A 16790-nucleotide genomic window follows, 5' to 3' on the forward strand; every position below is an offset into this window, starting at 1 on the left:
ACATCCGCCATTTGTGAAAATACAAGGTTGACGACATCCATAATCACATGCAATCATATGGAATATAATGCATTCTTTTTTAAACGTCTGCTGAATTACCTGCCTCCTTCAATAATCATACTTGGTTTTGCATTACAATAAAAGAGCTTGAGCATCTGTCTTTTTTTGAATAGATTACCTATGTAGCTCTTCCCACACTGAGGTAGGAGGCATAAAAGAAATATTCAACATTTTTCATTTTTCATTCATTTCATTTCATTTTATTTATTCTTTTTTCAAGGTAATGCAACCTAAAATAAAGCAACAATCCAACAAAAAACAAACAAACAATACATTCCATGAAAAGAAGAACAGGAGTTGGATGAAGAAAAAAAATCTTATAAACTCCAACCCCATTCTTGAAGAAAAACGTACAAACTAGATGGCCTAACCGATGTAAAAAACAGCAACAACAAAAAAACAACAATTACATATACACATACATACACATACACATATATCATCATCATCATTATTGTTGTAAATTTTAACGTTTTTCACATTCGTCTCTGTACAAGTTAAGTGTCCTCTGTTTATACTTATATTTAAATTGAAGAATATTTGAACAACATTTTAGATCATTTTCTAGAGAGTTCCACTGTATCACACCAGATACTGAAACACACATTTGTTTAAGGGTTTTTCCTGCGAAAGGTTGTTTAAAGTCATTATTTCTTCTGCTTGTCTCACTGTTTACTGTAAAAAGCGCTTGCAGTCCATGCGGTAACAGGCAGTGTTTTGCCTTGTGAACAACTAATAAAGTTTGTAAAGAAACCAAGTCCTTCAATTTGAGTAGTCCTGACCTCAGAAACAGTTCTGTAGTATGTTCCCTTGGAGCAACTCCATTAATTATTCTTATAGCCCTTTTTTGTAAAATAAATAAGGGCATTAAATTTGTAACATAACAATTTCCCCATACCTCCAAACCATACATTAAGTATGGCAAAATAAAGGAGCAATATAGGATTCTCATTGCCTTATAATTCAACATAAACTTTACTTTACTCAAAACTGCAATGTTTTTACAAATTTTATTTCTTACGTAAGCTATGTGTGACTTCCACTTAAATTTATCATCAATGAGGACTCCTAAAAACCTAAATTCTGACACTCTCTCAATACTTATTCCATTTAAAGTCAAAGTAACACTTTCAGGGCATTGTTGATTTGTGAACAACATAAATTTAGTTTTGCTTAAGTTTAAGGACAATTTGTTTTTATTAAACCATTTCTGAAGTTGAACCATTTCTTGTTCAATAGTTTTCATTAATGTTCTTAAGTTCTTCCCTGATACAAAAAAATTTGTATCATCCGCAAAAAGAACAAAACGTAAAATCTTTGATTCCTCACAGAGGTCATTAATATATAAAGTAAAGAGTTTAGGCCCCAGCACAGAGCCTTGAGGGACTCCACACTTTACTGTTTCTAACTTGGATTCATGGCCTATATGCTCTACATATTGTTGTCTATTTTCTAGGTAACTACTAATCCAGTTTAACACTACACCTCTAATACCATACGTCTGTAATTTAGATATCAATATACCGTGATCGATCGTGTCGAAGGCCTTTTTAAGGTCAATAAAAACTCCAACTGTGTGATTTTTATACCCCAATTCTGTTGTAATGTCCTCCGTGATTTTCATCAAAGCCATAGCTGTTGAGCGGGTGCTTCGAAACCCAAACTGATTGTCATGTATCAAGGAATGTTTCTCAAGGAAATTGTCAAATTTATTAACAAAAAGCTAGATCAATATGTTTTGAATTTCTTCTCTGATTTTCATGTCTTTTTCTATCACTGACTGCATCTGAACCCTGAGTGATTTATGTGGGGCATGATTGTGCCCTCTCATAAACTAATGCTGTTTAAGGATTCCCTGAGGCTCGGGGAGAAATGGAAAGCCTGAATCAGCTGTTGATTCGGTCCTCCTTCATTAAAATACTATAAAATCATGCCTCTTTTTATTCCTATCATTATCCTTTGCATTGTGTCTCACATTGTTTTTTGTTCCTTTCTCAAACTTGTTATGCTATTTTCCACTTTTCATCTCCATTGTGTTTTTTCCTTTCATTCCCATCCCCAAATCATACTCTGTGTTGCATTTCAAAGGCCAACAAAGATCACATTTTTCCTTTTCTCTGCCCTCATCTGCTAATTTTTGCTGCTAAGCTTTTCATCTTCCACTTGTGGTGTTGTAGTTATTGTATAGTATTTCTCCTGGAAGCAGAATGTGTATTATCTCGATAATGGCCTCTTTGTCGACTGAGAATGAAGCACATCTTCAGTAAATCATTTTCTTTTTCCTGGAGAGTTTGACTCCACTTGTTCTTTAGAGGAATGAATCACTTTAAATGAATAGAAAGTCATCGCCTTTAACCTGCTTTCAAACATTTCCGTCATAATGGGACTCACCTCTTCTGAAATGACGATGGTTTGATGAATCTGAATGATATACTGTGACTCTCACAGAATGTAACTTTGAAACACTTATTCAAGATTTTCAACAAACCCTTAAAGCACACATTGTGGAAAACAGAAGATGACCATATGTGGTGAATTAATTGTGGATTAAAATCAGTGTTCCTACATTGAACAGTGTCAAATATTCACATATGTCATCAGACCAAAATTCAATTGATAAAAATCATCTGACAATGTCAATCTGACAGTGTCAGTGTATCTCCCCAATTTTGCTTTCGTTTCCTGAAAAGATTCATGTTTGTTCTGCAATATTTTTTAAAATGATGTCCTTTAATGTAGAAATGCTAGTTTACTTAGTTTTTGAGCGATGGAGCTAGTTGTTGTCAGATTAACCACAGTTTCAGACAAGTGGCAAAAAGTGATGCGTTCACTGTACCCAACTATATTGATTAGGGGAAATGAGCTCAGAAATGAAGCTCTCTGTTTATTGTTCCTCAAGCTTTCTCAGTTCTAAATGTGATCTTTGTGTGCAGAAACAAGTGGCTAAAGTTTGCTTACTTGGCAATGTGGGAGACAACAGGCTTTGATATAGAGCGAGGCATGACCATCCATGATGTGACAACTCCACATTTGGGGGAGCCAGTTTCTATGAGTTAGAATGCCATTTTCTGGATCAACACTGAATTGGCACCCAGTTTATCTGTGTAAGCATGTTGTAGGCCGTGCCTTCTACAAACCACAAGATTTCTTACAGTCATCTTTCAACTTGAACATGTGGAATTGTATGACTTATACCACCACTGAGGCAGTTTTTTTCTTGACTTTTACCAATAAAGACAAACGTCCTTCTGGAGTAGCTGTCTTCTTTTTAATGGCTGGTTGCCCTGATGTTCAGCAAAATCTGAAGCTTTGCATAATTATGTAATTACAATGCCTACCATCAATTTATTGATTTCACAGCTCCGTCTCAGATGGCTGCTGATGGCAATGCTACAAGCCCACATTTATGGCCATGTGAGCAACTTAAATGTTTGTATCATTCATTTATCGAGGTTGTTTTCTGAGATACAAATATAACCTTTGCCATGAACAAAATGTGACAAACACATTAGAGATGTTTGTCGAGCTTGGCTGACAATGCTTATAAACTGAGCCTGTATATAATGTATAGAAGGCTTTATGTGAGCTTTCACATTTTCCATAACAGATGGCAATGAAGAGCACATCTGCAACCATTTGCACTGATTTAGGTCTTGTCAGTTGTGTGTGCGTGTGACTGTGTGTGTGTGTGGCCTTGTCTTCAATATGATTCAGAATAGATGAATTGTGCTTACATTATCACATTATTGTTGTAGAGGTCTGCATGGGAAAAACAGGAAAAGTCAGCACAAGTCTATGTGAATTGTGGAGAAATAGGTTGAGTTCAGATCAAATTGTCAGTAGTACTGTAAAATTAATAAAATATGTACCCTTAGTGTATAATTACATCTTACAATGAGTTGGGTTCCACTTTGACAGCCTGTTGTGGAGAAGAAGAATCAAACATGAAAAATAACAGAACAGGTTATTTTTTAAAAATTTTTTTAAAATAATCTTGTCAAGGTAACTAAGGAGCTGCAGCATGAAGCTTGAAATGTTTCTTGTAGTATCACAACAGTGGATTTCACACCCCTGGTTCAAGGTCAGGAGCTATGGGATTGATCGTCATGTGTGTTCTCATCTTTTTTTTTTTTTTAGCTTTTATTTTTTCTTGATTTTGCCTTGACGTCAAGTCACAGATACTGTTGCATTTAGGCTGACCTCAGGAGGTGCAGTGGCAGGTTTACATGGTGACGAGGGTGACAGATTACCTGGGAGAGGGCGGGGGAGTGTCTGCGGCAGACTGTGACAGATGTGGGAAAAAAAAGTGTCATTAGCCACTGAGGGAAGAAGATGGTGAACCTTGGAAAAAAAAAATATATGAGACATGCAGGACAGGCTGAGAGTGTGAGGACAATGGATCAGAACAGACATGGTACTTTTGGTGTTGCAAGATAAAAAAAAAAGAAAGAGACGTTGATACAGGAAAGAGGAAACTCTTGTGTCACTCCGTGGAGCACATCTCTTCTGCTTGACCTTTTCAGAGAAATTCAGACTCTTCCACTCCTCCTCTATCATCTCACCCTTGTTTTAAGATTTCCCGCTCTTTTCCTGCTTTAGTGTTGTCAAGTAAGGGCAACAGCTCTGACCTATTGTGCTCCCACTTTAACTGGTGATGTCATGTCGCTTTCATAATTACAACTGACTTCATTGCTGCTGCATCAAACCCACAGAAGCCCAGCGAGGGGCCTATGAAATCTGACAACAGTAAAGGAGTTACATCTTGTCTGCTTTCAGAAACGGCTGGTTGTCTGCAGTTAATAGCTCATGGTTTCATATATTTGCGGAGTTGCAGTAAATAATTTCAGCGTACAGAGTGACAATATTCATGGTAAACGTTTTTTGCTCAAGTGCCTTTCCAGGCTCCCTTGGCTGTGTTTATCTATTTGTGCTTCTCTGTATTTGTCCTGAGATGTATTAGTGACCTGCCCAGCATGCATTTTACCCTCAACCATGATCATCCGAGAATCGACTCTATTCTCCTCCGGCATTCGGATAGATAAAGCAGCATCGAAGATGGATGGATGGATGAATAAATGAATGGAACTTGGTTAGCAAAAACTTTTAGAGGAGAGACCTTGGTTCCATAAGTCAACTTATCATTAAATTATTCTTTTCTCACCTCGTGCGTGGATGTATATTATATGTAACGTAATACTCTGGCTAATCTCTTGTATCACAATAAACCTCAGTTTGTTCAGTGTAATACATGAGAAAAGTAATACTAAATTCATGTGCATGCATTGGGGTCAGGATTGCTGGTGTTCACAACAGAGAGTGTCATGTAGATTTTGTTGATTTGATAAACGTGCTGGAAAATTGTTTGTGTAGTCTGACACTTCTGCAATGCCTGTACAAGTGTGATAGGAGGCTATATCCTTAATGCTGCTGCCAAATGAATGCAGTCAGAGCCAGATCAGTGGACACAAGGTGTACAGTATCCGTATCTACACATCAATAGTAATAAGCTCTAGCAATAGAGTTTATTACTGTACATGAAGCCAGCCAGAGCTTCATGTTCCTGCAAATGTACTTTGTGTTGTGTGTTTGTGTTTGCTTTCCAGCAAACTATCCCTGTTTTGAGCACAGTATTGGGGCCCATTCCGTTTGCATGTTTTTGCTGCGCATGTCCCCCCCCCCCCCAGTTTCACTTGGTTCCTCCCGCATGACAACTCATCCTCTCGTCCACAAAACTGCAACCCTGGACAACTCATCCAAATCAGCATTATTGATTTGAAGGATTGAATTTCAAAGTCTATTTGACACTTTTGGAAGGATTATTAAGTATATTTGACACAAAAACATGAGAGATATATTCCATTATTGTCCATGAGTAATTTTTTCAGCATTCTTTTTTTGAAGGATTTCAAAATATATTTGACACATTTGGAACGATGATATTTGACACAAAAACCTAAGACATATATTTCATTATGAAGCCGTTTTTATTGCACATCACAGTCTATGTGTATATACAAATGTACAGATTTACAATAATCACAGTGAATGTATAAGTACTACACAGTATGCCTAAAAGTTGGGCCGGCCTCCACGAAGGTTGTGGCTTGATGCCACGCAGGAAGGGTTTTCCTGCAAGTCTTCTAGTCGCCCACCAAATTGTATAGACATGTCTATAGCTCTGCATAGACCTTCTTCCCCCACTTCAGCTTCAGCGTCTCACAACTCTAAGTTGGTGAAAGCAGTTTGGAGGATGGATGGATGGACTTTAAGTCTGAGTAGTACTGCGTTTGTGTCAGAACATCTTTCAAGAGCACCTCGTGTTAACCATAGATACAGCAGTACTGACCTCTATGGGGGGAATCATGTGATTACAGTGTTTTGCAAAAGTATTCATGCCCCATGACTCACATCCTGGTACATCACAATCACAAATGTGAATGGTTTTTTTAAATTAGGGTTTTATATGATAGACCAGCACAATATGCTCCATAATTGTCAAATGAAAGAAAAGCCCTCGCCCACAGTAGGCTCTAGTGCTAAATGGATAAGTGGGAAAGAAGATGGGATGGATGGATGGATGGATGGATGGACAAAAAAGTAAAATAAATAAAATTTTTTATAAAATTATCAAAATAGAACATTCTAGTTCTTCAGTCCTAGTGCTAGAACTTCTTCTGGCTTCGTTTCAGCAATGGCTTTCTTCTGATTTGTGGAGTGCAGATTGACAGTTGTGCAGTGGACAGATGAGCAGCTCCTAGATACCATGGGTTTCTGGGTTGCTTCCCTGATCAATGCTCTGCGGGCCTGGCATGTAAGTTTAGATGGACGGCCATGTCTTGTGACGGGCAAAGTAAAGGGGTATGAATACCTGTGCACGTCACACTTTTCAGGTTCTTTAAAAAAAAATTAAAAAAAATTGAAAACCAAGTGTCGTTTTCCTTTCCATTTATAAGTATGCGCCACATTGTGCTGTTCTATCACATCAAGTTCCAAAACATTCATTTAAATTTGTTGTTTTATATATATATTGACAAAATGTGGAAAAGTTCAAGGGAGATAATTACTTTTGCAAACCACTGTGCTAATTGTCTTTAACTTTGTTTGTATCTCACAATCTTTTATCAGTATTACCCAGAAGGCACAGAAGACAATGATGATAATGACATTGTTGACCATTACTGCAATTGCCCCGTCCCACCTTTAATGAAATGGTGTACGAGCCCTTAAACATGCAGTCTCATGGACCTTCCGTTGCGCTCAAGGTCCTAATCAGTGTGCGGACTACACCTCGGCCTCCATACAGCTTGGTGATGACTCGTTTATCTGAATCAGCTGCTTTAGAGAAGGAAAACGCGTAAAGCATGCAGTGCAGAGGCACTTGGAGAGCAAGGTGGAGAACCATTGCTGTATTGAGTAAGCTCGGGTGAGACATTCTGACATTGCTTCTATTTGTGAGTGGCTGGACACTTTTACAGCTGCAGTGTGATACAGTGGTTAGTGCTCTCACCTCACAAGAAGAAGCTATGGGTTCAAGTACAGGGCCTTTGTTGAGTTTGCATGTTCTCCCCGTACGTGTGTGGGTTTCCTATGTGAGTGTCACTGGTTGTTTGTCTGTCTATATGTATTTGCAGACCTCGCCCACAGAGTATGCTGGGACCCTGAGTGGGATTGAGGATGGATGGATGGACGGATACTTTCTGTAAACATGACTGTGTGTGATGTTCCTTGATTGATCAATAAGCCTAATGCCCAATCCTGTGAAGCTTTTTTAATTATCTTTGCTTCACAGATTTGTCTGTCAACCATGCAGCTCATGCACATTTTCCAATCATAATGTGTCTCAGTTAGGTTTTTAGTCTGTTGCTGAATCTGTTGCCGCAGCTCCTCAGCAGCTTTGCCTTGTCGCTGACCCCTCCTTGTGGAGGAAGTCAGTATCAGTAAGTGTCTGCAGGGTTTGCCACAACTGCAGTATTTACTCAATAAGGAAGAGAGACGCGCACACTGATGTATCGTGGATAGCCCTCTCGCCTCATACTGACCCTGCCCCTAGTTTGAGTCAACTGGGGGCCCTTCTCGTTGGAAGTTTGAATGTTCCCTTTGCATGCTTGAGTTTCCTACAGTCTAATAATCCTTTTTGGAACACTCTAAATATGAGTGAATGAGTACATCATTGTATATTTGCCCTGTAAGATGATTGTGTTGTTATTTGTGCTTTATTAATAAATTAGATTGAATTAATGGAATGATGACATCTCCAGGCTGTATCTTGTCTTCGCCAATAACTGGGACTCGCTCTAGACAGTGCCCCTTGTCAAGTGGGATAAAGTGGTATCAAAGTGGAGATTCATGACATTCTCACAGCACACACAGTACTGCCACTCAAACTTTCATCCTGCTTAATGCTTTATCCAGATCACTGGAACCAATCCCAGTTTGATATGGGTGAAGGCTGGTTCCACACTGGACAGCTTGCCAGCTCCTGGGAAACAAAGAGAGACAGATAATTATTCACATTCTCACCCCCAACTTAATGTGCAGCTCTTCATGCAAACTTGATATTCTATTAACAGACCCCCCCCCCCCCCCCCCCCCCATTTATTTCAATATAAATTTTGGTAACGTTGGTTTTTTTTAACGTTTCAAACTATAATTGCCTAAATAATTATCAAGAAATTGTGTTTTATATCATCAGCTTTGTAATACACCTTTTTTCGGTTGAGCCTATTTGGGTCTTTTATATTTCAATAATGTTCTATACTCTTTTTTTCCCTTATGAGGAGAAAACAAACAAATGACTCAACAAATGACTCAACAAATGATGAACGATTGAATGAATGAATGAATGAATGAATGAATGAACAAGCAAGCAATGCAATAAAAGAATTTGCCTATTGGCTCAATAAAGTATGTTCTATTCTATATTATAGTTGATGACATTTTCTAAACATAAACTCAATTCCACCCCAATTTTGAATAACATACAAAAAAAGCAAACAAAAACTAACAAAAAGCAACAACTTTAAAGTTAGGGAAAATGGCAAACACATGTAATATCATAGCTGTCACTATAGGCCCAGTAGAGACTGTACTTTTTTCCTGAGAGTTCTCAGTAAGAACAACCTTCCCAGGGCACTGATTCTGACCTTCCACTGCTCGTCCATCCAGAGCCTGCTGACATGTAGTACAGTATGGTACGGAGCAGCACTGGGCTACAGAAGGTCAAAGCATCATCAAGGACAGCTCACACCCTGGTTCCCACCTGTTTGACCTGTGCTACAGATGTTTAAAAGTCAAAATAAGAACATTCAGAAACAGTTTCTTTCTCAGAGCCATAGCTACCCTCACCCTACTCAACCACTGGGTGTTAAATATATGTGAACCCATATTGCACTTTTTTTAGATTGTATTTTTTTGTCTGTTACTTTTTGCATTTGCACTGTGAGAGGAGTAGCTCTTCAATTTCGCGATACATCAAATAATGACCAAAAACGCCTTTTATTTCTATGTATTTTGTACAAGGAGCCAAAACAGGAGCTGAACGGTTTAATAAACGGGTGAGGGTTAGACAAAAGCTGTTCCCTTTATAAAGTTTGATTCAGGATGTGTGTATTCTTCTTAAAAATGCTTCAGATGATATAATGTGCTAAAAATATAGCATGTATGTATAAAAAAATAGAAATTGAGTAATATCCTTGAAAACGTTGGATAATCTTGCGAGATTTCACAAAATCACACGATGAAACAAGAAGTCTCGCGATGTTTCAGAAAGCCGGTTCGAGCTGAACTGGAGGGAGTTCTATCAGTGCTAACAGGCATGCTGCTAACACGTTAGCATCACGGAGATAACTTATCTGAAAACAGCGAGCTCCTCTTCTCAAACAAGCCAGCTCCCAGGTGAGAACATGTTGCCTTCAAAGTAGCCTACTTCCGCACGATAATCGGAGTAATAGACTGATCAGCTGCAGTGAGGTTGTAACTTTGCATTGTAGCTGCGTTTAGCCTGCAGGTGTAGTTTATCCTAGACTCTATGACATGTAGACATAAACACCGAGGGAGATGGATTAATGTTTTCATTAATGTTTCAGCGCTGAGGCTATGTTTCACGATTTTGTGTGCATTTGCGTGTTTTAATGATGCAGCAAACCTAATGTCCCTTCATGTTTACATGGCGAAGTTACACCAATATTAGTTGTTTGGTTGAGTTAAATGTCAGAGCATGCACTTAGAAATAATCTTACTTGGGTTAACGAGCGTCGACGTGTCATGGTGAATAGTTGAGATCTCACCCTTTTTGTATTTTTCTGATGAATGCGTCATGGTTCATGTTAAGTTTTTAAGTGCCAGCTGTCTGTGTGCTGTAGTTCTAATTCGTGCTGTCCCATCTTTCAGGCCACTGCTGCCACACCAGTCCTCCACAATGGATTTAGACGATGACACCTCTGTGATCACAACCCTCAAGTCCTTCAACTCCTTCATCAGCCGACCTGAACATCCACAGCGGCTGTCGGAGAACCCAGCAGGGAGTGCACATCTGCAGAGTCAGTACAAACGCAGCATAGAGGTATGCATTTGTTTGAAAGGTCAAGGACAAGCTGAGTAAAGGCAGTGTGACATCTCTGAAATGATCAACATGCCTTCTTTTTTTTTTTTTCCCTTCAGCTTTTAGAAGCTGCAGAGAGGGTTCAATCAAAGAACCGCTACCTGCAGCTGGACCAGGAAAAGAAAAGGATGGAGCTGAGTCACAAACGGGCTCGTGTTGAGCTGGAGAAGGAAGCTTCTGACAGAGCACGGAATTTAGAGGTACACATTTCATGTATTCATATTCTTAGCTTGTAACTTTTCCTTGTTGCAGGATAACACTTCGTTTCTCCTGTGAAACAGCATGAAGTGGAGCGTAACCAGCAGCTTCTAGGGCAAATAAAAAGACTCGAGGAAAGAGAGACGGAGGGAGCGAAGAACTTGTCAGAACAGGTGGAGGCGAACCGTGTTCTTCGTAAGAACCTGGAGGGGCTGAACAAGAAGCTGGACGAGCGAGATACTAAACTAAATGCTGCCAATCTAGTACGCACCAGCATTCCCACTTATATTTGCAGCACTGTTCAAGTATCTTAACCAAGTTCGGCTCACGACACTAATCTTTTCCCAGACTATCAGCTCTTTGAAGGATGAGATCATAGAGCTGAAGCAGAAGATCCAAAATCAAGACTCGACAATCTCCACTCAGACTCAGGAGAACCAGGAGCTGCAGGAGCAGCTGGACATACAGCGCAGGTGCAGATGCACACACTGTCATGCTAATGGTTTTGGGCTGCATTGTGCAAGATAAAAGCTGACTCCACACTTTTTGTCTGATTTGAATTGTGAGCAGGAAGTATCAGGAAGTCTCTCAACTTTGCCAGAGTCTCCAAGCGGCACAGTCGACTTGCTCAGAGCACATAATCAAGATTAAGGTACAGGCTTCCACAGGGCCAATTTATGTTTGCGACTGAAGTTATTATTTACACAATTCCTATAATCTGATAAACAGTTTGTAATCCACCCCCCCTTTTTTTTTTTACAATTTTTTTTTTTTAAGTAAATATGATTTTAATTGACTTGTTTTGTTTACATACATGTTTTAAAAGATGGTGTAATGAAATATAGACAGACAAATCAGAGACTAATTAGAATATTTGACAGATATTCTCTCTTGGTTTTTGACAGGAGTTAGAGAGTCGTCTTGTCCTTCAGGAGCAGGACATCGCCATCGTCAAGACTGTGAAGTCTGACTTGGCCAAAGTTCCAGATCTGGAAAAGGAGCTAAAGCGTCTGAGGGACGATAATGCATTTCTCAGGTCAGGAACGCCCACAAATGGATTGACCCCCCCAACCAATCATATAGTTGAATCTCTGAACTACCTCAGGAAACGAACGCAATCTTGACTCGATTGTCTTGACATGTCAGAGCAGGAAGCGTTACATGACGGGTGGCGTTATTTGTATTTTCTTTGTTTTTTTACTTCCTTGAAACCTGTGTCAAGGTTAACATTTAGTCATCCTTTACTAAATAACAAGACATCATTTATGAAAAGACTTGCTTCAAGATGATGTTCTTTACCATGCAACAATTGGCATATTCACACCACTTCTCCACTCTTGGCTGTGTTTCATCGACAAACTTACTCATGTGAAGAATCCTTCTTAATGAGCTGGAAATTGATACATGCCATGAAAATGCACATGGATGAAGGAGTATTGTGATTAAAGTCTTGTCCTGCTGGCTTCTTCCGGCATCTTCGTGACGCTATAAGCTGCAATATAACAGTGTGCATCTGGAATGGTCACGTGAATCACATTTTTGCACATCTCATCCTCCATTCAAGTCTAGAATGTTAGAAATCTGAGGTTTTGGTGTAATCAGATTAATGCAGTATACCTCTTTAATCTGGTCATTCATGCTAATAACAATTTTGTTTGTGTATTTTGAGTCATTTATGTTTTTAAAATCCTATGAGGACATGAATCGAAGCAAGTATGTCTAAGTATTAGTGTTTGTCACTGTGCTCAAAGTTAACGTGTTTTTAAAAAAAAATTTCTCTTTGCTTGATCCAGAGAGAACAGGGAGAATTGCAGCCTGTTGAAAGAGGAGGTGGAGGGACTGCGCAGGAAGCTGGAGAGGATGGAGAAGAGCAAAGAAGAGCTGCTCAATATGGAGCTTGAGAAAGAGGTAAGCCGGGGACTTGGGTTGCTTTCACACCAGGATAGTCTGGGGATTCGGTTCAATTGGGCAAGGAAAACTGAAAATGTTCACGTCTTGATTTGGTTTGCTTTGCTTTCACACTGGACTTTTGAGCGATGACCAAACCACCTGGAAAACCACACGCAATTACAACAGCTGCTGTTCCAACTTATCCTTTCTGCTTGGCGTGTGCTTCTTCTGATTCAAGCTGTTGTCTCTGTTTGTTTACTACCCAAAACGCACTGTGCTCTGCGTCACATCCTCTCTCTCTCTGTCTCTCTGTCTCTCTGTCTCTCTGTCTCTCTCTCTCTCTCTCTCTCTCTCTCTCTCTCTGTAAGCTGGATAATCCATGATGCTCTCACACTGTCTGCGGACCAGACCTCAGTTCATTACGCAAGTTTTGTTTTTACAATGATTACAACCACTGGTTTAGTCCAGGGTATATGCGGCCATACGACGTATACGCATGTACACATTGCGTACATCCACTGATGCACCACTCATACAGTATCCATGAGGCAGATTCCTATTGTTTTCCGGAGGATGATGAAGCCATGAATTTCCCTCCTCTGCCTTTAACTGGCTCGTGCTTACTGCATTCACTGATATGATTGGTACATGTTTGTTTACCTTTCATCATAAGAGCTGACGAGCCAATCGGAGGCAGAAGTGGGCAGGTTCCTACGAGGGAAATGTTTCTTAGCGATAAATTATAACAAAAGTATGTGACAATGAGCAAATACTAGGGCTAGGTTTTCACTAAATAGGGTAGTTTTAAGTGTCCCTGTTTCTAAAAGCACAGTGTTTCTGGGTTGTTTCAAAACACGGCAAAAATCGAGAGTGCCCAGTTCTCCAGGGACTATCACACCACTGACTATAACTATATGCACACTTTAAAACTCCCAAAACCTCAAAAAGTAAACATCTTTACCCTGAAAATAAGTGATTGCTTTGTTTTGTTTTTTTCCCCTGATAATTAAGCTCATATCTCTACCAATATATTACCACATGATCTCTTAAAGTAATATTTACACTGGAAAAATATCAATCAGAACAGTTGAGTGCACTTTTATCTCAAAGCTTTGAATTCAAATCAGAGTCAGTTTGACATCCACCTGCAGCTTTCCTCAGGCCTCGAACTGGCTGTTTTTGATTCTTTGGGATTTTATTTAGACTCTTGTCTTTGCCTTACTTTATGCTACCTGTTGTCTCTTCTTTTATTCACTGCAGCAGATTCACATGTACTTTTCTGTTCTTTTGATCACAAAACAATGCCGGATAATAAGCATAGAAATAAGAATTTTTTTTTTTACCACCTCGTTCATTGAGATAAATAATCTTGTCACATTTTTAGTAGGAAGGACAAATTTTCTCCTGATCTTTTCATCCAATTTATATCTTATTTGGAGAGACACCATAACACATGCACCATTTTATTACTTTTTATGTGTATACAGGGTTGCTAGTGGTACATTCATTGTAAGGTTCATGTGTATTTCCAGTCTATGAACACGTACAAGTGAAACTAAAAGGGAAATAAGGTCTGAATAACACCAGTAGGCACTAGGATGTGAAGTCGCCTGTGATCGTTTATGGTACTTGTTCTTATTTTAAGCGCAATTTCCTGTTTAAATGGTTTTTCAGCATTTTCTATCATACTTTTTTAAGCTCAACTATACTCGTATATTCTCTCTTAAAAACGAATTCCAGTGAAAACCTTTTACAAAAAAAAAGATTTATTTGCACAGAACAGAAAGGAATTTGGTAGTTAAACTAATCTGACAATGCTGGGCAGTCTGTTGATTTCTATTTGTAAATGTTGCCACTGTCTTAAGGATCATGCATTTGTGGGATGGTTCAAATATGTAACAACTGCCAGTATGAAATGGCTTGAGTTTTCGTTTGTTGTTGCTGGGTTTGTTATAGTCTGTTAAATTGACAGCGTATCTTGCTTTTTGAGAGAAACGTACCGATAGTGTGTGGATTGATGAAGGCACACCGACAGATGACGTGAATAAGGCCGAATTTTGTTGGCAGAAAATGTAAATGTAAATTTGTATGAATAAAAGCAATTTAATTGGAGATTAATTAACTAACTTTTCTAAGCAGTTTTTTTTTTTTATTAATTTGAACTGTGATGATGTTTCAAAGCAAATATTCTAGTATTGTGAGATACTCTGTTTTCATTAATGAAGATTAACCCCAAAGGTTGAAAAATGTGTATAATAAATCTATATGAAATATATATTGAAGTTTTAGAGTTTGAGTTAAACAATGCACTTTGAAATGATGGCATCTCTTTACATTTTGGATTGATTATTTTTATTTGACAAGCTGTTTCATATTTTTTTTTTGCACACAGAGGCTGGCTGAGAAGCTCCTCGCCTGGGAAAACCTGGGACGGTCTACTGGACTCAACATCAGGTCAGACCTTGTGTGGAAAGACAATTTAAATGTATAGAAAAGAAAGCTGCATCTTCGTTCCTTGAAATATGCAGAGTGGCCATCAGGTGGAGCTGTGGTCACGCTAAACAAAATGTGCCTCATCATTGTGGATTGATTCCGCCAGTGTGCAGGAGCTGCTTTGTTTGTTGTGTATGTCTCTGTGCTTTCACTCCCAACTGGTAATGAGGGAATGATTGCGAGTTTTCCCTGTGAGCCGTCGAGCAGATCTGACAGATTATAAACACAGCTGACCTGTCCAGGGCACGCACGCCATTTTCTTTGTGATTAACTGTGGCTGTGATGATAATGGAACGCTTAATGAAACACATCCGTGTGTGTGTGTGTGTCTGTGTTTCTGTAAAACACAGGTCAAGAATAAACGTAAGGCACTACAGCTTCATAATTTAATAAAATTGATGTAATCTTAATTTAATATAATTTAAATAAGATGGAGCTTGACATTTGTGGAATTTATACATAACCTATGCAGGGATCATGGGAAAGTAATGAAACTCTCGGGTTAATATATCAAGTGATTTTGTTGGGCTGTCTATCATCTTTCTCAATATGCAAGTCCAGCTTGGTTCTCATTCTGCTGAAATTTAATTCCTCCTCCCACGAGTTTTTCTTGTTATTGGTTGGTTACCAGAGGTTCGTATAACTGCCAAAGGGCTCCCAAACCCAGGTGAATGGAAACCAATACAAGCTGTTTTCACTGTTTATTAAATGTCCAAATCAATCAACAGGTGAGTCAAAGTGTTGCAGTTCATTCAGCAGCTTTATTAACTTTTTTCCCATCCTCTTTTTTTTTTTTTTTTTATACCCAGTGTAGGAATTAATAGCGATGTGGGTTTGCACATTAGTGCGATATTGCGATTGCCTCGTAGGCTCAGTATTTGTCATTATTTTACAATGGGAAAGTGCGGAGTCCCATCAGGTATGTAATTGTCAACGTTTAAATGCTAAAAATGTAAAAATCAGGAAGTTGGTGGCGATGGAAGGGGATCTATGTCAAGGTCTTTTGTTTCAAAGCTAAAAAAAATGATTAGAAGAGAATTGAGGACCCGGCAATCAGTAATGTAACTTTCTGCATGAACGTTGACATCAAAAGAAAGCCGACTGCTTCGTTTACTCTCATTAAATGTCTCATAAAAGCTGCAAATTTCAGCCGTTTAAAAAAAAAGAAGAAAGCTTTGTTAATTTCTGTCGTGCATTATGTCAGTTTTACACAAATTCAAGCTGCTCAATCTTCCTCCATTGTTGAGCTTGGGATTACATAACGTAACTGTTTGTGTCTCCAGAGATGTCAGGATGATCATTAGAGGTGTGAAAAGAATGAGGAGGGGAGCGGATGTTAATGAGGAGAAAACGCATCGGAGCTGTAGTGATAAAGAGTTTGTCTACCACTGCCCAGGCCTCCATTTCTCACCAGCCACTTGACGGCGCTGCCGGAAACAAAACAAAACGACAACAACAACAACAACAAAAAAACCCAACAACACTTGGACAGAAGAGAACCATCATATAAAACAATGGGAGTGTCTGTCTGGTGACGGCGACAAGCCTC

At 39.0% G+C, this 16790-nt stretch overlaps 1 protein-coding gene across 1 annotated transcript in view; it reads left to right on the forward strand.

Annotated features, from left to right (window-relative positions):
• Positions 1 to 10477: 10477 nt before the first annotated feature.
• mad1l1 (mitotic arrest deficient 1 like 1) overlaps positions 10478 to 16790 on the forward strand; it is a gene marked incomplete at its 5' end in the record, with an annotated part of 74099 nt that continues 67786 nt past the window's right edge. The window contains 8 exons of the mRNA XM_080520691.1: positions 10478 to 10621; positions 10720 to 10860; positions 10942 to 11121; positions 11207 to 11331; positions 11429 to 11510; positions 11764 to 11894; positions 12652 to 12766; positions 15141 to 15202. Of these exons, the coding sequence (XP_080376817.1) occupies positions 10478 to 10621; positions 10720 to 10860; positions 10942 to 11121; positions 11207 to 11331; positions 11429 to 11510; positions 11764 to 11894; positions 12652 to 12766; positions 15141 to 15202 (980 nt within the window). The remainder of the gene's footprint in view (positions 10622 to 10719; positions 10861 to 10941; positions 11122 to 11206; positions 11332 to 11428; positions 11511 to 11763; positions 11895 to 12651; positions 12767 to 15140; positions 15203 to 16790) is intronic.

The sequence above is a fragment of the Blennius ocellaris genome (assembly GCF_963422515.1).
Source record: "Blennius ocellaris genome assembly, chromosome: 3".
NCBI lineage: Eukaryota > Metazoa > Chordata > Actinopteri > Blenniiformes > Blenniidae > Blennius > Blennius ocellaris.